Raw genomic sequence first — 25,129 nt, 5'->3', positions numbered from 1 at the left:
GCATCTGTCATCAAGGACCCCCCAGCACCACCATTCTTCTCAATGCTGCCATCAGGAAGGGGCGCAGGACCCTCAGGATCCACACCATCAGGTTCAGGAATAGTTACTGCTCCTCAACCATCGGGCTCTTGACCCAGAGGGAATAACCACACTTAACTTCACTTACTCCAACACTGAGCTATTCCCACAACCTACTGATTCACTTTCAAGGACTCTCCATCTCATGTCCTCAATATTTATTGCTTATTTACTTATTATTTTGATTTTTTTTGTATTTACACAGTTTGTTGCCTTTTGCACTTCGGTTGTTTGTTTTGTATGTTGTTTTTCAGTGATTCTGTTGTGTTTGGTATTTACTGTGAAGGCCCACAAGAACATGTATCTCAGGGTGGTATATGTGAATGTATACTGTATATACTTTGATAATAAATTTATCTTGAACCTTGAACATCTCCAGTGTTGGAATCACCTTTTAAAACCAAGAAACTTAACCAAACACACTTGTGAAGACACTGTACCTTAAAGGAGCCCAACTCAATAGACAGGGCAATTGCAAAGCATTACCACACACTCTTTACCTATAGAAGGGGCCTCAGTTTTGGTGAAAAAATCTTGCCAGACTGCATCCTGGAAAAAATTGTTGTATCGATAATCGATGGAGCTGAGGTATTTGGCTACAGGATGAGACCCTAGAGAAGAAAATGAAAGTGCATAATTATTTTGAATAATATAAAAATAGAGCTTTTAAAAAGTGTGATTTAATATTTATTTTACATCCAAGCTTTGCCCTTGCCTTCCAAATTTAGAAGATAAAATAGTGTAGCATAGCACTGGGGCCTTGTGGCCATGTTAACTGTGTTGACCATAATGCTAATTTAAACTGTCCATCTTCCGAACATGGTCTCTATCCCACCATTTCCTGTTTGTTTATGAGTCTGTTAAAATGCCTCTTAAAAGTTGCTGCTTCATCTAATTTTACCACTTCCCCAGGCAAGCACCTACCATTCCCCATGCAAAACAAAACTTACCCTGTAAATCTCTTTTAAACTTTCTCCTCTCACCTGGATGAAGACAATCTACCCTACTTATGCCTCTCATTATTTGATAAGATTCTCTCAGGTTACCCCTCAGCTTCTGGCCCTCCACAGAAAACAGTCCATTCATATCCATTCTCTCCTTCTACCTAACACTGTCTAATTCAGGAAATATTCTAGTGAACCATTTCTACACTGCCTCCAAAGCCTCCATATTCTTCCTGACTAGAAGGGCCGAGATGGCCTGTTTCCATACTGTAATTGTTATATAGTTATATGGTAATATGGCAATCATTCAAGTTTTCATCTTTTGCACTAATGGCTGTAGAATTGTACAACTAGTCTACTGTGTATAAACTATTTCATAAAGGAATAAACAGTTCAGCAACTTGCTCATTCCCCATAACCATACATACTTCCTTTTTAATTTCCTGTTTTTGGATTGGTGCAGTGCATGTCCATTAGCAAAACCCACAACATTGTCAGTTGCAGACAGCAAGCCCAGGCACCTTCACTCACAGTGGCAGTCCCTGTGCCAACCATGTGACAAGACAGCAGGAAATCTCGGCAGCTGTTTGCTGAGGCTGCAGGGGGAAACATCAGCTACCAAGGACAGAGAAGGAATCCACAGCTACTAAGAGGAGGCCAATAAATCTTCTGCAAGCTGTTCTGTGCACATTCCTCCTAACTGCTTTATTGATGATGACCCACATATACCTCACTCAAAGCTGTATCACATCAGTTAATTTTTCTTAATGTATATCCCTGTTATATTTTCAAATCACTCAAAAAAGTATTAGATTTCATGATTCAATCCAGCTCTCTAATTAGGTTCAAAAGAATCAATTTGGAGCTTTTACCAAAACAAGCAGATGTTCCAGGTCCTTGGGAATTTTCTACAGAGCCACCACATAGCACTTCATTTGGAATTCTACATGGGTAGCCGGCAGCAGAACAGATGTCTGACACCAAGCCACGAGATAGAAATTCAAATCACGTCTCTACAGTGTTACAATGAAGCAATAAACATTCACAGAAAACAAAACTGAACTAGAATTTTAAAAATCACAGCCTACCACTCTATTCATTAAAACATATTTCACCCACACCTTGGTGTAATCATATAAATCATGGCATTAACCCCAACCCCATCACAGTTTTTAAAAATCTATTTTCAGTGCTTTAATTCCTTGTTAGTTTTTAATCAAAAGCAGCAATAGCTGACAGCTCACAGACAAATAATTTATCTTTTCGTAACAAGCCATACTGCTCATGAGGTAGCAGGAGGTAGCAAAATCATTTGAAGACAATTCTCCTAGCATTTGCTTTTCATCTCTATAGACACCACCAAAGTACAGCCAAAATCACAAACAATCTTCTCTTGAGAAGGCTGAAAGCCAGTGCACTGACAATTCTGCATGCTTTCACCCAACTCCAACAGTGAACAACAAACCATTCCTAGTCTGGAACCTTTTCTGAAATCCACTTCACAGATCCACACTCCTTCCTGCCCCATTCCACCTCAGCAAGCTTTGTCTTCCTTCTCAAGATCCAGAGACAGGTTTGCTATGAATGGCCAGTTATTTCACTCTGTTCTTGCCCCTGTGGAACAGATTTCCTCCAATCTTGACTTTTCTTGATCTTTTGTCCAGCCTTACACTATGTCGGTTGTTTCCCATTCACTTCTGATCCCTGATCCATCTCCAGCTCTAATCCACACTGAGGTGCTCTGAGAAAGCTCCAAGTTTTCCTTTATGATGGAGCACCATAATCAGTCTCCAGTCTACCACCAACCTACTCTTTATCTATTTATGGTAGATAGAGCACGGAATAGTCCCTTTCTGGTCCAATGAGCCAAGCCGCCCAGCAAACCACCTATTTAACCCCATCCTACTCACAGGACAGTTTACAATGACCAATTAGCCTACTTGCCGAAATGTCTTTGGACTGTGGGAGGAAACTGGAGCATCCGGAGGAAACCCCCATGGTCAGGGGAATTGAACTCTGAACTTTGCCACCCCAAAATGTAATAGTGACATGCAAACCACTGCACTACCATAGCACCAACATTGTTGGCTAAACTTGTCTTCTGATTAATTTCTACCTACTTCCCCCAAATAAAGTGTGTGAGCCTATATGCATACTAGCTATGCTTAATTTTTCATGTGATTACACTAAATTTAATTTCTTCTTCTCCTCATCATGTTAACCCATATACTGAAGAATACTTTGGTGTAATTTTCTAATTCATTCATTACCTTTGCTTTGGATGTTTCCTTCACCTGTAAATGGCCCATCTCCAACATTTTTCCCCCTTATTCCCTTGCTTCCTCTATCTTCACTTCTTCGAACAGTCCATCAACCAACATTCCACAATAAATATACAAAACTCTGGAAATATTTGAGAGGTCAGGCACTGTCAATGGAGAGGTGTACAATGATTTCGTGTATTATCTTTCAGCCGGTAGATCTGATAACATATTTACAGCTTTTTTTCCTCTCTTAGGGGCCCCAGCTCCACTATAGCTGCAGCTTGACAAGGCAGCCAGCCTTGCTAATATGTCTTCTTTAGAATACAGAACTTCAATCCTCTACGAATGCCAGGATTGTCACCACACTTGTTCCATTTCCCACACTTTTGCTCCTATTGTTTCTCCCCTTTTCCTTATTTTCCACTCAGTCAGCAAAAAAAAACACAATGCCCCTCCATTTCCACCTAGAACCCGCTCTCCACATTCTGGATCATGTTTATTAAGTAAAACTTTAATATCATACCCTCTTTTCCAAACCCTCTGCCTGTGCAAGCTCAGCAAATGCAACATCTATTCTTCCAGTTTTTGCCAAAGTCCATAGTACAACAGAGAAATGGCAACTCCTTTTCCAGAGCGGCAGCTCTGTGTGCAGCTCCAAAGGGAATCATTAAATATTCTCATTTAGGACTACTGCAGTTGAAATCCTCAGTGACAGACAGACACTTCAGTAAGCAAATTTGTTTTAATATGCCTCAAAAGCCTCTGGACTGCAGACCACCCCTGTAGTGAGTGCAGTTTCCCTTTAAAAAAGCAGGGCCATTGGGCTGGGCTGCAGGTAAAACTGAAATGCAGGGCCTTGAGGCCCCAAATTCCTACCATCCTAAAATGTGTGGCCTACGCTCTGTCTGCCAGAGAAAGCAGGATCTCCCAGTGGCCACACATTTTAATTCCACGACCCATTCCCATTCTGATATGTCTATCCATGGCCTCCTCTACCACCAAGATGAATCCACACTCAGGTTGGAGAAACAACACCTTATATGCCGGCTGGGTAGCCTCCAACCTGATGGCATGAACATTGAGTTCTCTAACTTCCTTAAATGCCCCTCCTCCCGTCTTACCCCATCCCTGATATATTTAGATTTTTTTCCCCCTCCTTTTTTTTCTCTCTCTCTGCCCATCACTCTGCCTGTTCTCCATCTCCCTCTGGTGCTCCCCTCCCCCCTTCTTTCTCCCTAGGCCTCCTGTCCCATGACCCTTTCCCTTCTCCAGCTCTGTATCCCTTTTGCCAATCACCTTTCTGGCTCTCAGCTTCACCCCACCCCCTTCGGTCTTCTCCTATCATTTCACATTTCCCCCTCCCCCTCCTACTTTCAAATCTCTTACTATCTTTCCTTTCAGTTAGTCCTGATGAAGGGTCTTGGCCCGAAACGTCGACAATGCTTCTTCCTATAGATGCTGCCTGGCCTGCTGTGTTCCACCAGCATTTTGTGTGTGTTGTTTGAATTTCCAGCATCTGCAGATTTCCTTGTATCTGCAGATTTTCTTGTCTTTTTCCTACCATCTTGCTGGCTAACATTTTCCAGTCTCTGGAAAATTTAACTGAGGACCTCAGAGTAAGACTACAGTACCAGAGGGACATCAGGGACCACTGCACACTTTGCTTCACAGAGACCAGAATCACCCCTAGCATTCTGGACCCAGTGCTTCAGCCCAAAGGTTTCCTCTTCCAACCACATTGACCAGACTCTGACATCAAGAAAAGGCAGAGGCAGTGACGTTTGCATCATGATTAACTCATTGTGGTGCACAAACGTGGTGGTTTTATCTCAATCCTGCTCCCCCAGTCTGGAAGATCTAGCAGTCAAGTGTAGTCCATTTTATCTACTGAAGGAGATTTCTGTTGTTGACCCAGTGGTATGTACATTCCACCCCTGGCCAAAGTCAAGCTGGTACTGGACGAGCTGAGCACTGTGACCAGCAGTGACGAGACAGCAAATCCTAATGCTCACCCAATCATTGTGGGGAACTTCAACCAGGATAGCTTGAGGAAGTATTTGAACATCTACCATCAATGTTACCTGTGGAACCAGAGGAGCCAACACACTTGACCAGGATATAACCATCATCAAGGATGTGTACTGTGCCATCCAACAACTGCACTCTGGCAAGCCTGATCACCTGGCTATACTTCTACTCCCTCTTAGGCAGTGGCTGAGGACTCTTAACACCAGTGGTGAGGCCCACGACAGTAAGGTCAAGGAAGGCTTTGAATGGGTGGACTGGACCATATTCAGGGATTCAGCTTTTGATCTGAATACATCTCAGTTGTCACCAACTTCATCAAGAACTGTGTGGATGAGTATGTGCCTTGAAGAAAATACCAGACATACCCAAACCAGGAGCCAGTGAGATTCACATTCTGCTGAGGGCTAGATCCATTACATTCAAGAATGGTGTTCCAAGTCCTCCAGAAAAAATCCTACAAAAGGCTCTATAAAGAGCAAAAATGCAATTTTCGGTGAAGTTAGAGATGGGCTTGAATACTTGTCAGCTAAAAGCAGGTTTTGCAAGCCATTATTTCCTACAAGGTGAAACCTAAAGTCATAAGTGACTGTGATACTTCACTCCCAGATGAGCTAAGTGCCTTTTATGCATGCTTAGAAAGGGAAGATAAAACTACAGACAGACAGGCAGACATACTTTATTGATCCCGAGGGAAATTGGGTTTCATTACAGCCACACCAAGAATAGTGAAGAAATATAGCAATATAAGACCATAAATAATTAAATAATATTAAGTTAATCATGCCAAGTGGAAATAAGTCCAGGACCAGCCTATTGGCTCAGGGTGTCTGACACTCCGAGGGAGGAGTTGTAAAGTTTGACGGCCACAGGCAGGAATGACTTACTATGCCGCTCAGTGTTACATCTCGGTGAAATGAGTCTCTGGCTGAACGTACTCCTGTGCCTAATCAGTACATTATGGAGTGGATGGGACTCATTGTCCAAGATGGCATGCAACTTGGACAGCATCCTCTTTTCAGACACCACCGTCAGAGAGTCCAGTTCCACCCCCACAACATCACTGGCCTTACGAATGAGTTTGTTGATTCTGTTGGTGTTTGCTATCCTCAGCCTGCTGCCCCAGCACACAACAGCAAACATGATAGCACTGGCCACCACAGACTCATAGAACATCCTCAGCATCATCCGGCAGATGTTAAAGGACCTCAGTCTCCTCAGGAAATAAAGATGGCTCTGTCCCTTCTTGTAGACAGCCTCAAGTGTTCTCTGACCAGTCCAGTTTGTTGTCAATTCGAATCCCCAGGTATTTGTAATCCTCCACCATGTCCACACTGACCCCTTGGATGGAAACAGGGGTCACCGGTGCCTTAGCCCTCCTCAGGTCCACCACCAGCTCCTTAGTCTTTTTCACATTAAGCTGCAGATGATTCTGCTCGCACCATGTGACAAAGTTTCCCACCGTAGCCCTGTACTCAGCTTCATCTCCCTTGCTGATGCATCCAACTATGGCAGAGTCATCAGAAAACTTCTGAAGATGGCAAGACTCTGTATTGTAGTTGAAGTCCGAGGTGTTGATGGTAAAGAGAAAGGGAGACAGGACAGTCCCCTGTGGAGCCCCAGTGCTGCTGACCACTCTGTCTGACACAGTGCTGCAAGCGCACGTACTGTGGTCTGCCAGTCAGATAATCAATAACCCATGACACCAGGGAAGCACTCACCTGCATCACTGTCAGCTTCTCACCCAGCAGATCCCTGTGCAAATCCGTGTAGCATCTGGTGACACTGTGATCTCTGTCAAGAGGGTAAACCCTTGCAAGTCAACAAGCCCGAGTGTGTACCTGGCAGGGTACTGAAAACCTGTTACAATTAACTGGCTGGAGTGCTCAATGCCTTACTGCTGCAGTCAGAGGTTCCCACCTGCTTCAAAACGACATCAGTCAGAAGATCAGGGCGAGCTGCTTCAATGACTTTCACCCAACATCACTCACACCTACTGTGATAAGGTCCTTTGAGAGGTTGATCATGGCTAGAATTAATGCCTGCCTGAAAAAGGCCTTGGATCTGCTGTATTTCGCTTACCAACACAATAAGTCTACAGTGGATGCAATCTTACTGGCTCTCCACTTGGCCTTGGACCAGCTGGACAACAGAAATACCTACATTAGGCTGCTGTTTAATAATTACAGCTGTGTTCAACACCATCATACCTTCAGTACTATTCAACAAACTTCTAAACTAGGGTCTTTGCAACTGGATCCTTGACTTCCTAATCAGAAGACCATAGTCACCACAGATTGGAAATAATAACTCCTCCTTGCCAATGAGCACAAGCACACAGCAAGCATACATGCTTAGCATACTGCTCTAATCTTGCCACACTCATGGGTGTGGGGCTAGGCATAGCTCAAATGCCATCTATAAATTTGTTGATGACATAACTGTTGTCAGCAAATCTCAGATGCTAACAAGAAGGCATACAAGATTGAGACAGATTGGCTAGTTGAGTGGTGTCAAAGCAACAAACTTGGACTCAGTGTCAATAAGACCAAGGAACTGTTTATAGACTTCAGGAAAAGGAAGTTGGAAGAACATGTACCTGTCCTTATCAAGGGGTCAGCAGTGGAAAGGGTCAGCTGCTTCAAATTCCTGAGTGTCAACATCTCTGAAGATCTATCCAGGGCCCACCATATTGATACAATTATGAAGAAGGCACTCCAGTGGCTGTATTTCATTAGGAGTTTGCGTAGATTTGGTATGTCACGAAAGATCTTAGCATACTTCTACAAGAGTACCGTGGAAAGCATTCTAGTTGGTTGAATAACCATCTGGTATGGGGCGGGGGGGGGGGGGAAACTGCATAAGTTCAGAATAAACTGCAGAAAGTTGTAAACTCAGATAGTTCTATTGAAGACACCTTTAGAAGTCAGAGCCTCAAGAAGGCAGCATCTATCATTAAGGAACTTCACCATCCAGGCCATGCCCTCATCTCATTGCTACCATCAGGGTAGAGATACAGGAGCCTGAAGACACACATTCAACACTTTAAGAACAATTTCTTCCCCTCCACCATCAGATTTCTGAAGGATCAATAACCCATAAACACAACCTCACTTCTTGCTTTCTTTTTCCACATTTCTATATATTTCTCATTGTAACTTACAGTAATTTTTAATGTATTGCACTGTACTGCCACTGCAAAATAACAAATTTCATGACATATGCCTGTGATAATAATCCTAATTCTGACTTAGTGTCTAGAACATAAGAGATAGCAAACACAATCGAATAATGGCTCTGTGGATCATCTTTATCCACCCTCATGCTCCACTCATGCTTAGTTGTCAATATTACTGAGGAGCACAGCTTTTCAGATCCTTTTATCTTTAGCCTCCAGCATTACTGTAATAATTTTTATTGGAAGCATCAGGAAAACCTTTTTGTCTTTGGAGGTCACTCTACAACTTTTTAGGCTTGACACAGAGAGTATTTGCCTGATATCTCTTCTTTGTTATTTAACAACCAAACTACCTACACAAATACTCATTCTAGGCTTACCAACATGTGCAGATGCTGAAAGACAATTTTCCTGCTAAAGCAAAATCAACGTGAGGGCTGCATGCAAGTTACCATCACCTGACTTATGCACAACCCTACGTAAAAGCAAGCTCACATGTTATTAAGTTATAAAGACTGACGTACAGATGGTAGATCTCTTTCCACTTTAGTAATTGTTCTTTTAGCCTCGTGTACATTTGATGCGTCCATTGTTATACCATTGAGTGACCTTTGCATATTCTCCGATTTGTGCACGAAATCGACTTAAGAAAGTCTGTAAATCAGTTTGTTAACTGGGGAGGGCAATAGAAAATGGCAATTTTGGGCATTATGATCTATTATGAGCTACTTTACATTACTTTCAATTGTGAAATGAACATACCAAGAGGAATAATGAGAAACCTCATGTAGCCAAACCAGTCAGGTGTCTTGTGCGACAGCTGCTCCACAAAGAGCCGTAGAATAGCACTCAGGAAATGTTGGGCTCCTGCCACCGTCACTTTAATGGGATTTGGAGTTTGGGAGTTACAGTTACAGCTGAAAACAAAAAGGAAAATTGGTGTTTGTATTTTTAAAAATTCCGCCTTAACAAAAGCTAACACACAAGTGCAAGTTTTAACAATAAATTATCTCAAGGTTCATTTCAAACAAAATCTGACATCAAGCCATTGGAAGTGGTATTAATGCAATAATGAAGACGGAAGTCATCTGGTTCAGCAAGTTTGTGCTGGCTTTTGGAAAGAGCAATCATGCCTTCCTTTGCCTCATAACCTCTTGTGTTCTTCATCTGTTTTCAGTCTATTCCTCTTCAAAATTTATGAATCAGCTGCTGCTACTTTTTTCCAGACAGTATTGCACATCCCAATAGGTATCGATGAAAAAAACTTGAATTTTGGTCTAGGTTTAATTTTTCTTTTCTCATTCCAACAAAAGCTCTTGCTAGTAGGTTGCTTCTTTGTTCCAAGGATTACAATGCCAACATTTGCTCTTAATTAGATTTGTTTGCATTTGCTACCTTTGTATCTTTATTAATATTCCAACGAGGGCATAACAAATGTTTCTTTTCAGTTCAGGGATAATGCATTGGCTTTTACATTTATAAACCATCTTATCAACATGGCCTAATGGCTTTTGATTCTATAGAAGTACCAAGATATGTAGCCACATACACTTTCCAAGATACTGCCATTTGTGATATGTTTCCATATCCATTCTCCATAGGCCATCACTACTTCACACCAGCTGCCCATGTCATTTTGAGGCCTCTAACTATCCTTATCACTACTACTTAGTCAGTTTTTTAAACTTCTACATATTTTATAGCATCAGCCACATATCAACATTGCAAAGTAAAATTGACATTTGCAAATCTTTTACCCTCTTCCCTCAGCCGTCTGAAAACATCCATCACCTATCACCCTCAGCTTCACACTACTGAGCAATTTTATCTATTAGTATTCCAATAATTCTGTTAATTCTTCAGCCACTTATATTTTTCATCACTCTTGTTGAACATCTTCAAGAACTTTATATAAAAATCAGTATAAAAGGCACAGCAGCAGAATTAGACCACTCGACCCATTGTCTGCTCCACCATTCAATCACGGCTGATTTAATTTTCAGCTCTGTTCTCCTGCCTACTCCTTCTTACCAATCAAGAACCTATCAATCTTTTCCTTAAATATAGCCAATGATGTGGCCTCCACAGCCCTCTGTGGCAACAAATTCCACTTGCTCACCACCATCTGGCTGAAAAAATTTCTTCTCCATTTCAAAGGGACATTCCATTATTTTGAGAGTGTGCCCTCAGGTCCTAGACTCCCCTACCAGTGGAAACATCCTTTCTATGTCCACTTTATCTAGGCTTTTCTGTATCTGGTACATGTCAATGAGATCTACCCTTATCCTTCTGTACTTCATCAAATGAAGGCCAAGAGACATTTGTTGCATTAATGAGTTATATCTTTGGATTAGTCAGACTGAATTTCTTTATTACAATCGACGTCAATGATTTCTCTAGTTCTTTTAGTTCTTCCTGTTACTTTCCCAACATTGGCTGATTCATTTACTGCCTCCCCTTTCTTTACATTACAAATTCTTCAGTTATCCAACATTAATTCTGAAAATTAAAATAATTGAGACCAATGTTTTTACCTTCCTTTGTATTTTTTGGCAATTATGGATGCATTCCAGTTGAACTAGGTGATTTATGAAATTTTCAAATCAAATGGTTCAATTTAATATCAGAAAATGTATACAGTATACAACCTGAAATTCTTACTCTTCACAGAGACATCCACGAAACAAGAAACCCCAAAGAACCCAAAACCTCTTCCCGCTCCCTACACAAGCAACAGAAACATTGACCCTCTTGCCACTTGCACCAACAGAAGCACCATTTCCTCCCCCACAACGTGTAAGCAATAGCAAAAGGCCCCAAAGAAACTGTGATCTGGAGTCCATCAAGTTCTGATAATGATTTTTCAATAAAACTTAAAGTCTGGTCAGAGTGGTACGCTTTAAGACACTTCTTAAGAGATGGTACAGATTAAGGATCTAGGGTGAGAATTCTAACACAAAATGCTTTTGTTGAGAAAGGACTAGCTGCCAATGGTTAATATTGTGAAAGAAACTGGAATTAAAAGAGCACAGACAATCTGTAAATATGAGAAAGTCTGCAAATGCTGGAAATCCAAGCAACACATACAAAACTCAGGAGGAACTCAGCAGATCAGGCAGTATCAATGGAAATGAATAAATAGTCAACATTTTGGGCCGAGAAAGTAGATTACCGAGATAAGGATGAGATAAGCCATGCAAATCCTTAAAGGATGAGCATATTAAAATCAAGATAATGTTTAACCAGAAAGTTATGAGGACCCATGTGAAGATTGAATAGATCAAGTGTAAATGATATTGTAGGAAGGAGAATTTCAACACGTTGAAGTGAAAGAGCGGATGGTTAGATTTTTGCTGGAAGAGTTACTTAATAATGGGGATTTCAACAACAGGTGAGCTGAATCTGGGGCAGCATTAAGCATCTCAAATTTAAAATAGTTGCAAGTGTAAGTGTGGAAGTCAAGTTCCTCGTATGCATCCTCTGTGCTTGGCTCAAAGAACAAGTTAATTTGTTCCCTTTGCAGACTTGGTGTTGATTTCAGTCAATGCCTCTCACTACAGAAGTCAAAAACAGCTACAAATCAAACTACCCAATTCTTGTCTTGGGCAAAATGCCTGAACATTATTTATGGACTCCAACAAGGCTACAAAGAGCAATTTGTCAGACAGAGCCAAAACACAGTATCACAGTAGACAGTGCAGCTAAATCAGGTTACGACTGTGTTTTTTAGTCCTTACTGGGATTCTTCACATTAATTGTCAGGAAGCAGTAGCACTGGTCACTCTGAATTAAGCAGAGATGGACACAGAGTCTATAGAAGTGTGGCAAAGTGGCATCAACTTCATGGGTTCTGCGCATATTACAGAGGAGGTGTTTGCTATTCCAAGGCAAGTCAAGGTGGATAAATCCCCAGGGCCTGACAGAGTTTCCTTTGGATCCTACAGAAGGCAAGTACAGAAATTGCTGGGGCCCTAAAAGAGAACAGTTAAATCATCCTTAGTGACAGGAGAGGTTCCAGTGGATTGGAGGATAGCCAATGTTGTTCCACTGTTTAAAACAGTTCCAAGCAAAAGAAAACAGGAAATTATAGGCCGATGAGTCTGACATCAGTTGTGGGAAAGTTAACGGAAGGTATTCAAAGAAACCAGATATCTTAGTATTTGAATAGACATGGTCTGACTAAGGATAGTCAGCAGGGCTTTGTGCTTGGTAGGTCACATCTAACCAATCTTAAAGAGCTTTTTCAGGAGGTTTTACCAGGAAAGTTGATGAAGACAAGGCAGTGGATGTTGTCTACGTGGACTTTAGCAAAGTACCCCATGGGAAGTTGGCCAAATAAGTTCACTCGGCATTCTAGATAAGGTAGCAAATTGGATTAAATATTGGCTTTGTGGGAGGAGCCAGAGAGTGGCAGTAGAGGGTTGCCTCTCTGAATGGAGGCCTGTGACTAGTGGAGTGCTACAGGGATCAGTGCTGGGTGTGTTGTTGTTTGTCATCCATATCAATGATCAGGATGATAATGTGGTTAATTTGATTAGCTAGTTTGCAGATGATACCAAGATAGGAGTAGAGTGGACAGTGAGGAAGGCTATCACAGCATGCAGAGGAAACGGTACCAGCTGGAAAAATGGGCTAAAAAATGGCCGATGGAAATCAATGTAGACAAATGTTAGGTTTTGCACTTTGGTAGGACTAACCAGGGTAGGTCTTATACAATGAATGGTAGAGCACTGAGGAGTATGGTAGAACAAAGGGATCTGGGAATATAGGTCCTTGATTCTTTGAAAGTGGCGTCACAGGTAGATAGAGTCATAAAGAAAGCATTTGGCACAGAGGCCTTCATAGATTAATGTATTGAGTACAGGAGGTAGGATGTTGTGTTGAAGTTGTAGAAGACGTTGGTGAGGCCTAATTTGGAGTATTGTGTGCAATTCTGGTCACCTGTCTTCAGGAAAGATGGAAACAAGGTTGAACAAGTACAGAAAAAATTTACAAGGATGTGCCAGGTCTGGAGGATCTGAGTTATAAAGAAAGATTGAATGGGTTAGGACTATATTCTTTAAAATATAGACGATGAAGAGGAGATTCATTAAGGTATACAAAATTATGAGCGGTATAGATAGGGTTGATGCAAGCAAGCTTTTTCCACTGAGGTTGAGTGGGATTACAAACAGAGGAAATTGGTTAAAGGAGAAAGGTGAGAAGTTTAAGGCCAACATGAGGGGAAACTTCTCCACTTAGAAGGACATGGGAGTATGGAATGAGCGGCCAGCACAATTGGTGCATGTGAGCTAGATTTCAAGATTTAAGTGAAGTCTGAATAGGTACAAGGATAGTCAGGATATAGAGGGCTATGGCCTGATGCAAGTTGTTGGGAGTAGACAGTTTAAATCATTTTGGCATGGACTAGATTGCCAAAGGGCCTGTTTCTGTGTTGTACTTCTCTATGACGAGCCACTGGAATGAGTCTATTGATTGCTGTCTTATCCTGTATAGATAATATTGTGCTCCACATAGATTTCTGGGGAGCAACATACACAAAATGCTGGAGGAACTCAGCAGGTCAGACTGTAGCGGTGTGCTACAAGCAGCGCTAAAATTACGACACGGAGTCGGTAACTGCAGTCGAAGGAAAAACTTTATTCGAAAACTTCAGCCTCACTTTTAAGCCTCTGTCAACCGGCCCCCCATGGCGAAGAGGCTCCAAAGCTCTGTGCTCGCAAACCCCCGTAGGCTATCTAATTGTGAGTCGGTTCGGATACGCTAGGAAATGAGGCGCTACATAACCCCCCCCCAGAACCGGCGATACACCCCCCAATGTCCACAGCCTGGGCCAGAACCTGCTTGGGAGGTCGGCCTCTGCGCCGAGGCGCCGGAAACTCGGCCGGTTGCGCCAGGTCCACATGGGCCGGCTTGAGGCGGTCCACCGTGAAAACCTCCTCCTTCCCCCCAACGTCCAGCACGAACGTGGACCCGTTGTTCCGGAGCACCGTAAACGGCCCCTCGTATGGCCGCTGCAGCGGTGGCCGATGCCCGCCCCTTCGTACAAACACAAACTTACAGTTCCGTAGGTCTTTGGGTACGCAGGTCGGGTGCCGCCCAAGCTGTGAAGTGGGTATGGGGCCAGGTTACCGAGCTTCTCGCGAAGTCTGCCCAGGACTGCAGCGGGTTCTTCCTCTTGCCCCCTCGGGGCTGGTAGGAACTCCCCGGGGACGGCCAGGGGCGCGCCGTATACCAACTCGGCCGACGAGGCGTGCAGGTCGTCCTTGGGCGCTGTGCGGATGCCGAGAAGGACCCAGGGAAGCTCGTCCGCCCAGTTGGCTCCTCGCAGGCGGGCCATGAGGGCCGACTTCAGGTGACGGTGGAAACGCTCCACTAGCCCGTTCGACTGTGGGTGGTAGGCAGTTGTGTGGTGCAGCTGAGTCCCCAAAAGGCTGGCCATAGCTGACCACAGGCTGGAGGTGAACTGGGCGCCTCTGTCGGAGGTAATGTGGGCTGGTACACCAAAGCGGGATATCCAGGTGGCGAGCAGGGCTCGGGCGCAAGATTCGGAGGTGGTGTCGGTGAGCGGGACCGCCTCTGGCCATCTTGTGAACCGGTCCACGATAGTCAGGAGGTAACGCGCTCCGCGCGACACTGGCAGGGGGCCCACGATATCCACATGAATGTGGTCGAAACGCCGGTGGGCGGGATGGAACTGCTGCGGTGGGGCTTTGGTGTGCCGCTGAACCTTGGCCGTCTGGCAGTGCATGCACGTTCTGGCCCATTCACTGACCTGTTTGCGGAGACCGTGCCAAACGAACCTGCTGGAAACCAGCCGGACAGTTGTCCGGATGGAGGGATGCGCCAAGTTATGAATGGAGTCGAAAACACGTCGCCGCCAGGCTGCGGGGACGACCGGACGGGGCTGGCCGGTGGCGACGTCACAGAGTAGGGTCCTCTCACCTGGGCCCACGGGGAAGTCCTGGAGCTGCAAACCAGAGACTGCAGTCCTGTAACTCGGAATCTCCTCATCTACCTGCTGTGCCTCTGCCAGTGCCTCAAAGTCTACCCCTTGGGAAAGGGCATGAACGGTAGGGCGAGAGAGCGCATCCGCCACGACATTGTCCTTACCCGAGACGTGCCGGACATCCGTTGTGTATTCAGAGATGTAGGACAGGTGGCGTTGCTGGCGGGATGACCAGGGGTCGGATGCTTTCGTAAACGCAAAGGTAAGCGGTTTGTGGTCCGTGAACGCGGTGAAGGGCCGACCTTCTAGGAAGTACCTGAAATGCCGGATTGCCAGGTAGAGCGCCAACAGTTCCCGGTCAAAAGCACTGTACTTGAGCTCGGGTGGCCGCAGGTGTTTGCTGAAAAACGCCAGGGGTTGCCAGCGACCTGCGATGAGCTGCTCCAGCACCCCACCGACTGCCGTGTTTGATGCGTCCACTGTGAGGGCGGTAGGGGTGTCCATTCTGGGATGTACTAGCATTGCGGCGTCAGCCAAAGCTTCCTTCGTTTGAACGAAAGCGGCGGCGGACTCCTCGTCCCAGGTAATGTTCTTGCTCGGACCCGACATCAGGGCGAACAGGGGGCGCATGATCCGGGCAGCTGAAGGGAGGAAGCGGCGGTAGAAATTGACCATACCTACGAATTCCTGAAGGCCTTTGATCGTGGTGGGTCGGGGGAAGTGGCGGACCGCATCTACCTTAGCGGGCAGAGGGGTTGCCCCGTCTTTAGTAATCCTGTGGCCCAGGAAGTCAATGGTATCAAGTCCGAACTGGCATTTGGCAGGGTTGATTGTAAGACCGTACTCACTCAGTCGGGCGCAGAGTTGACGGAGGTGGGACAGATGCTCCTGACGACTGCCGCTGGCTATGAGGATGTCATCCAAATAGATGAACGCGAAGTCCAGGTCCCGTCCCACCGCGTCCATTAACCGCTGGAACGTCTGTGCGGCATTCTTCAGGCCGAACGGCATGCGGAGGAACTCGAAGAGGCCAAACGGGGTGATGAGAGCCGTTTTGGGGACGTCGTCAGGATGCATCGGGACTTGATGGTACCCTCGGACAAGGTCGACCTTGGAGAAGATCCGGGCGCCGTGCAGGTTTGCCGCAAAGTCCTGAATGTGCGGCACACGGTAGCGGTCCGGTGTGGTAGCCTCGTTCAGCCTGCGGTAGTCGCCGCACGGTCTCCAGCCCCCCGTCGCTTTGGGCACCATGTGCAGGGGGGAAGCCCAGGGGCTGTCGGACTGCCGGATGATCCCCAATTCCTCCATTCTCTGGAACTCCTCCTTCGCCAGTCGGAGCTTGTCCGGGGGAAGCCGCCGAGCACGGGCATGGAGGGGTGGTCCCTGTGTCGGGATGTGGTGCTGTACGCCGTGCCTGGGCATGGCTGCTGTGAACTGCGGTGCCAGAACCGATGGGAACTCCGCCAGGACCCTGGTGAAATCGTTGACGGACAGCGTGATGGAGCCGAGGTGAGGGGCTGGCAACTGGGCCGCGCCCAGGGAGAACGTCTGAAAGGTCTCGGCGTGTACCAGTCTCTTCCTGGGCAGCTCAACCAGCAGGCTGTGAGCTCGCAAAAAATCCGCACCCAGAAGCGGTTGGGCTACGACGGCCAGTGTGAAGTCCCACGTGAACTGGCTGGGGCCGAACAGTAGCTGCACCTGACGGGTGCCATAGGTCCTTACTGTGCTGCCATTCACGGCCCTCAGGGGGGGACCCGGTGCCCTGCTGCGGGTGTCGTAACTCGTCGGAGGTAAAACGCTGATCTCAGCCCCAGTATCGACCAAAAACCGGCGTCCCGACCTTCTATCCCACACATACAGGAGGCTATCCCGATGGCCAGCCGCCGTAGCCATCAGCGGCGGCTGGCCCTGGCGTTTCCCGGGAACTTGCAGGGCGGGCGGCAACGGCGGGCTTCTGCGCCCCACCGCTGGTGGTAGAAGCACCAGTGGTCATTGGGCCGGGGGTTAGTGGGCTCTGCGGCCGGGCCTGGACTGGTTTGCTGCCGGGAGCGTGGCTGGGAGATCTGTGCGATGGACGCCCCGCTCACCTTTTTGGCGTTCCACAGCAAGTCCGCCCGGGCTGCCACCTTCCGGGGGTCACTGAAATCCGCGTCGGACAGCAGCAGGCGTATGTCCTCGGGCAGCTGCTCCAGGAATGCCTGCTCAAACATGAGGCCTGTGTGTCCCTCGGCCAGAGACAACATCTCATTCATTAAAGCCGATGGAGGTCTGTCGCCCAAGCCATCCAGGTGCAGTAAACGGGCAGCCCGCTCGCGCCGTGAGAGTCCGAAAGTCCTGAGGAGCAGGGCTTTGAATTCCGTGTACTTGCCGTCTGCCGGGGGCGACTGTACGAACTCCGCGGCCTGGGCAGCTGTGTCCTGGTCGAGGGAGCCCACCACGTAGTAGTAGCGGGTGTCTTCTGAGGTGATCCGGCGAACGTGGAATTGGGCTTCGGCTTGCTGGAACCATAGGTCCGGGCGCTGTGTCCAGAAACCCGGCAGTTTCAACGAAACCGCATGAACAGAGGCGGCGTCGGTCATTTCTGGTCCAAAAACCGTTTGGACCGTCGGGGTCACCAATTGTAGCGGTGTGCTACAAGCAGCGCTAAAATTACGACACGGGTAACTGCAGTCGAAGGAAAAACTTTATTCGAAAACTTCAGCCTCACTTTTAAGCCTCTGTCAACCGGCCCCCCATGGCGAAGAGGCTCCAAAGCTCTGTGCTCGCAAACCCCCGTAGGCTATCTAATTGTGAGTCGGTTCGGATACGCTAGGAAATGAGGCGCTACAAGACCACATTTATAGAGATGAATAAACAATCAATGTTTTAGGCCAAAACTGTTTATTCCTTTCCACAGATGCTGCCTGACCTGCTGAGTTAGAACACTAGTACAGCACAGTAACAAGCCCTTCAGCTCACAAAGTTGTGCCAAACCACTTAAATTAGTAATCAAACTGCCATCCAAACTAGTCTCTTCTACCTACACAATGCCCATATCCTTCCATTTTCCTTATATTTATGAGCCTATCTAAAATTCGCTTGTCTCTAATGTATCTGCCACCACTCCAACAACACATTCCAAGCACACATCACTCTGTGTAAAAAAACAAGTCCCTCACATCTCCTTTGAATTTATCCTCTCTCACCTTAAATGGATGTCATTAGACATTTCAACCCTAGGAAAAACATTGTCTGCTCTATCTATGCCTCCCATAATCTTAGAAACCTCTATCAGATCTCCAGGTTTGTCCAACCTCTCATTACAGCACGTGCCCTCTAATCCAGGCAGAATCCTGGTAAACAATAGACAATAGACAATAGGTGCAGAAGTAGACCATTCGGCCCCTCGAGTCTGCACCGCCATTCTGAGATCATGGCTGATCATTCACTATCAATACCCAGTCCCTGCCTTGTCCCCATATCCCCTATCCATCAGATATCTATCTAGCTCCTTCTTGAAAGCATCCAGAGAATTGGCCTCCACCGTCTTCCGAGGCAGTGCATTCCACACCTCCACAACTCTCTGGGAGAAGAAGCTCTTCCTCAACTCTGTTTTAAATAACTGACCTCTTATTCTCAATCCATGCCCTCTGGTACTGGACTCGCCCAACATCTGGAACATATTTCCTGCCTCAATCCTATCAAATCCTTTAATTATCTTAAACGTTTCAATCAGATCCCCTCTCAATCTCCTCAATTCCAGCGTGTACAAGCCCAATCTCTCCAATCTCTCTGCGTAAGACAGCCCTGCCATCCCAGGAATCAACCTAGTGAATCTACGCTGCACTTCCTCAATTGCCAGAATGTCCTTCCTTAAACCTGGAGACCAAAACTGTACACAATATTCCAGGTGTGGTCTCACCAGGGCCCTGTACAAATGCAAAAGGACATCCTTGCTCTTGTACTCAATTCCCCTTGTAACAAAGGCCAACATTCCATTTGCCCTCTTCACTGCCTGTTGCACTTGCTCATTCACCTTCATTGACTGGTGAACTAGGTCTCTTTGCATTTCTCCCTTACGTAACTCTACACCGTTCAGACAATACTCTGCCCTCTTGTTCCTGCTTCCAAAGTGGATAACTTCACATTTATTCACATTGAATGACATCTGCCAAATATCTGCCCACTCACGCAGCCTATCCAAGTCTCCCTGTATTCTCCTAACGTCCTCTTCGCATGTCACACTGCCACCCGGTTTAATATCGTCAGCAAACTTGCTGATATAGTTTTCCATGCCCTCATCTAAATCGTTGACATAAATCGTAAAGAGCTGTGGTCCCAATACAGAGCCCTGTGGTACCCCACTAGTCACCTCCAGCCAGTCCGAGAAACACCCATTCACTGCTACCCTTTGCTTTCTATCTGCCAACCAGTTTTCTATCCATGTTGAAACCCTGCCCCCAATGCCATGAGCTCTGATTTTACTCACCAATCTCCTATGTGGCACCTTATCGAATACCTTCTGAAAATCTAGGTACACAACATCCACTGGCTTACCCTCGTCTAACATCCTTGTTACACCCTCAAAAAATTCCAACAGATTAGTCAAGCATGATTTGCCCTTGGTAAATCCATGCTGGCTCGGCCTAATCCTATTTCTGTCATCAAGATGTGCCACTATTTCGTCCTTAATAATGGACTCAAGCATCTTCCCCACGACTGACGTTAGGCTAACAGGGCGATAGTTCTCCGTTTTCTCCTTCCCTCCCTTCTTGAAAAGTGAGATAACATTAGCCACTCTCCAATCTTCAGGAACTGATCCTGAATCTAAGGAACATTGGAAAATGATTACCAATGCATCCACAATTTCCTGAGCCACCTCTTTTAGAACCCTCGGATGCAGACCATCTGGACCCGGGGATTTATTAGCCTTCAGTCCTACCAGTCTACTCATCACAGTTTCTTTCCTAATGTCAATCTGTCTCAATTCCTCTGATATCTTATGACCCTGGCCCATCCATCCATCTGGGAGATTGCTTGTGTCCTCCCTGGTGAAGACAGATCTAAAGTATGCATTAAATTCTGTTGCCATTTCCCTGTTTCCCATAACAATTTCTCCCAATTCATTCTTCAAGGGGCCAACATTGTTCTTAACTTTCTTTCTCTTCACATAGCTAAAAAAGCTTTTGCTATCCCCTTTTATATTCCTGGCTAGACTGAGCTCATACCTGATTATTTCTCTCCGTATTGCTTTTTTAGTTAAGATCTGCTGTTCCTTAAAACTTTCCCAATCATCTTTATTCCCACTCATCTTAGCCCTGTCATACTTCTTTTTCTTTAATGCTATACAATCTCTGACTTCCTTTGTCAACCACTGTGGCCCCTTCCCCCTCTTTGAATCCTTCCTTCTCATTGGAATGAACTGCTTTTGCATCTTTTGTATTATGCCCAGGAATATCTGCCACTGCTGATCCAGTCTTTCCTGCCAGGGCATCCGCCCATTTAACTTTGGCCAGCTCTTCCCTCATGGCTCCGTAGTCTCCTTTATTTAATTGCAACACTGACACCTCTGATCTGCCCTTATCCCTCTCAAATTGTAGATAAAAATTTATCATGTTATGATCACTACTTCCTAATGGCTCCTTTACTTCAAGATCACTTATCAATTCCTGTTCATTACACATCACCAAGTCCAAAATAGCCTCGTTCCTGGTTGGCTCAAGCACAAGCTGTTCCAAAAATACATCCCTTAGACATTCCACAAACTCCCTATCCTGGGGTCCAGCACCTACCTGATTCTCCCAGTTCACCTGCATGTTGAAATCTCCCATAACGACTGCATTACCTTTGGCACATGCCAATGTTAACTCCCTAATCAACTTGTACCCAATATCCACGCTACTGTTTGGGGGCCTGTACACAACACCCATTAGGGTCTTTTTACCCTTACCGTTCCTCAGCTCAATCCACACAGACTCTACTTCCCCTGTTCCCAAGTCACCTCTTGCTAAGGACTGAATCTCATTCCTCACCAACAGGGCCACCCCACCCCCTCTTCCCATATTTCTGTCTCTACGATAGCACGTATACCCTGGTACACTCAATTCCCAGGCCTGATCCCCTTGCAGCCATGTCTCCGTTATCCCAACAATATCGTAGTTCCCCATTTTCATCTGAGCTTCAAGCTCATCTGTCTTATTTCTGACACTACGCGCATTCAAGTATAGAATTCTTAGCCCATTCCTCCTCTCTTTGCTTAAAACACTGTCTACTGTACCTAACCCAGCTCCTTGAACTTCCATCGGGCTAATTGCACCCTGAATTTTGATGACCTTCTCAAGATCACCCAAACCTTCTACACATTTAACCCCATGCTCCTTCTGACCAACCCTCTGGATCTGGATCCCTGCCCCCTGCACATCTAGTTTAACCCCCCCCCCCCCCCGAGCAGCACTGGCAAACACTCCTGCAAGAATGTTAGTACCCCTCCGGTTCAGATGTATACCGTCCCTTCGAAACAGATCCCAATGTCCCTGGAACAAAGACCAATTATCCAAAAACCTGAACCCTTCCTTCCTGCACCATGCTCTCAGCCTCGTATTAATGTGCATAATCATTCTATTCTTCGCCTCACTCGCACGTGGCACAGGTAGCAATCCCAAGATTGTCACCCTGGAGGTCCTGCCTTTCAGCTTCACTCCTAACTCCCTGAACTCTCTAAGCAGGACCCCCTCACTCACCTTACCTACATCATTGGTCCCTACATGGACCACTACATCTGGGTTCATGCCCTCATTCTCAAGAATAGCCTGCACCCGATCTGAGATGTCCCGGACCCTGGCACCAGGGAGGCAACATACCATCTGAGACTCCCGATCTGCCCCACAAAATCTCCTATCTGCCCCCCTAACTATAGAATCCCCTAAAACTATCGCTCTCTTCTCTTCCCTCCTCCCCTTTCTAGTTGAGGGTTCAACCTCTGTGCCAGAGGCAGGACCACTACAACTCATTCCTGGTAGGTCATCCCCATCAACAGTATCCAGTACGGTATACTTATTGTTAATGGGAATGGCCGCAGGGGTGCTCTGCTCTCTCTGCCTGCTCCCCCTGCCTCTCTGGACCGTCACCCATCTGCCTACTTATTGGTTTTTTGGTGTGACTACCTCCTGATAACTCCTATCTATCTCTGCCTCTGCCTCCCGAATGATCCGTAGTTCATCCAGCTCCATCTCCAACTCCCTAACTCGGGCTGATAGGAGCTGCAGCTGGACGCACCTCTTGCAGGTGTGGTCATCATGGACAACTGTGTTGACCCTGACTTCCCACATACTGCATACAGAGCACACCACTGCTCTGACTGTCTCCCCCATACCTGAACTGAATTAATAGAATAAGTCTAAAAAGCACCTAGCGACCTTACCTTCTTCCCCTCAGCGAGCAATCACACAAGCTTACCGAAGTCCCCTTACGCCGAAGCCCACTTAGCCAAAGCCCAGGACTCTGCTTCCACGGACTCCGCTGCCCGCTCTGAAAAGAAGTCCTGCCTTTTAAAGTGCGCGCTTGACGCTGACGTCACTTGCGCCTGCGCAGTTCCCCCTCCTCCACAGGTAAACGTCTTCTACACACCCTCCTTCCTATAACAGGGTGACCAGAATTGAATGCATACTCCAGATAAAGCCTAACTAGAGTTTTCTAAAGCTGCAACATAACTTCCAGACTTTTGAACTCAATGCCTCAACTAATAGAGGCAAGCATGACATATGCCTTCTTAGCCACCCTAGCAACTTGTGTAGCACTTTCAGGAAGCTATGAATTTCAATCCCAAGATCCCTCAGTACATCAACACTGTTAAGGGCCTTGTCCTTAACGGTGTACTATTTCTTTACATTTGACCTATCAAGGTACAACATTTCACATTTGGCTGGGTTAAACTCCATCTGTCATTTCTCTGCCCCTACCTATAACTGATCTATGTCCAGCTGTGTTCTTTACCAGTCTTCTAGACTATGTACAACACTACCAATCATTGTAACATCACTAAACTTACTAACCCACCTATCTCCATTTTCAGGTCATCTATAGATAGTACATCACAAACAGCAGAGGTCCCAGTACGATCCCTGCAGAACACCACTTATCACAGACCTCCAGCTAGAATAAGGCCCTATGACCACTACCCTCTGTCCTCTGTGGGCAAGTCGGTTCTGAATCCAAATGGTCAATTCACTATGGACCCCATGCATCGTAATCTTCTTGATGATCCTCCAAAGAGCAAACTTGTCAAATGCCATACTAAAATCCATCCACAGCTTTTCCTTCATCAATCACATTCATTACGTCAAAAAACCCAATCAAGTAAGTAAGATAAAACTTGCCCCGACAAATCCACGTTGGCTCTTCCTAATTAGGCCTAAATGCTCATATATCCTATATGTAAGAATTCTCTCCAATAACTTCTATACTACTGACATGAAACTCACCGCCCTATAGCTTCCAAGACTATCCCTAGTTCCCTTCTTGAATAATGGAACAACATTAGTTACTCTCTTGTCCTCTGGGACCTTGTCTGTGGAAAGATGTTGGTAAAGATCCCAACAATCTATTCTCTTAATTCTCTCAATAACCTGGGGTATATCCCATCAGGCCCTGCAGGCTTATCCATTTTAATACTCTTTAAGACACCCAAGACTACCCCCCTCCTTTATCCTACCCTCTCCCTAGTCATCCTCTTGCTCTTAGTGTATATACAAACTGCCTTTGGATTCACTTTAATCCTACTTGCCAAGGTTTTTTTTCATAGCCACACCTGGATTTCCCAATTCCTTTCCTGAGTTCTTTTCAGGCATCTTTATAATCCTCAAGGGTTCTGTTTCATTCTAGCTTCTGAAGCTTTACATACTTTTCTTCTTGACTAAATTCATCATCTCTCTCAACATCCAAGGTTCTCTTACCTTGCCGACCATGTCCTTCCTTCTGACCGGAACATACCTGTCTTGTACTCTTGGTCTTCAAACACCCTCCACATGTTAGGAGTGGACTTGCACAAAAACAGCTGTTCCCAATTAACTCTCCCTAGTTCCTACCTAATGCTCTTGTATTTTTCCCTGCTCTAATTTAATATTCTCCCACAAAGTCCAAGCAATATGCTTAAGCAGCCTTGGTGCAGGGCTGCCTGTGGTGGAAAGGAAGGGGAATGTCCGTTGCCCACAGGAGGCAAGGAGGCCATCCAGAGAAACTAGTGGCAAGGGTTCACCAAGGAGATAAATCACTGCAACCAAACATCAAAGACCTGACAACAGTGCATCAAAAAAAAATCAAAGATCTTATACATTTTACATAGTATTTAAAAGTTATACATTTTTAAATACCATGTTGCAAAGCTATTTTAAAGCTCAGTCACTGTCAGTAATTCAACACGAATGCAGATTCTGGACACCTGCCACTCATGCACAGCTGTGAGGTCCAGACCACCTCCATCAATCCACTCCATAAGGGAAATAGCAAAGTCCATATTTTGGGCAGCAGTAACTGAGAAATGTAGCTGAAACTACTGACAATCATTGAATCATGGCACTCTAATCCTGCTTCTTATAGCTCATTCTTCCTTCTGATTTACAGCCTGTACATGGTGTAAGCATGCCGCTCTTACCAGCCCAATGCACTCCAAACCCTAGACAACAGGCTCTTCAAGTTTTCTATTAAGTTCAACTGA

General features: G+C 45.8%; 1 protein-coding gene across 7 annotated transcripts in view; it reads right to left on the bottom strand.

The window, feature by feature from the left end:
* The window catches only part of LOC132383059 (phosphofurin acidic cluster sorting protein 2-like), a 301,168-nt gene that overhangs the window by 31,962 nt on the left and 244,077 nt on the right, over nucleotides 1–25,129 (bottom strand). For all 7 annotated transcript variants that reach the window (XM_059953785.1, XM_059953814.1, XM_059953804.1 and 4 more), the window contains 2 exons: nucleotides 9,252–9,406; nucleotides 579–689 (listed from right to left, as the gene is read on the bottom strand). In XM_059953785.1, coding sequence (XP_059809768.1) covers nucleotides 579–689; nucleotides 9,252–9,406 — 266 coding nt within the window. The remainder of the gene's footprint in view (nucleotides 1–578; nucleotides 690–9,251; nucleotides 9,407–25,129) is intronic.

The sequence above is a fragment of the Hypanus sabinus genome, chromosome 2 (genome assembly GCF_030144855.1).
Source record: "Hypanus sabinus isolate sHypSab1 chromosome 2, sHypSab1.hap1, whole genome shotgun sequence".
NCBI classification, from domain to species: domain Eukaryota; kingdom Metazoa; phylum Chordata; class Chondrichthyes; order Myliobatiformes; family Dasyatidae; genus Hypanus; species Hypanus sabinus.
The sequence above is the reverse complement of the archived record's forward strand: the minus strand, read 5'-3'. Positions and strand labels throughout refer to the sequence as shown.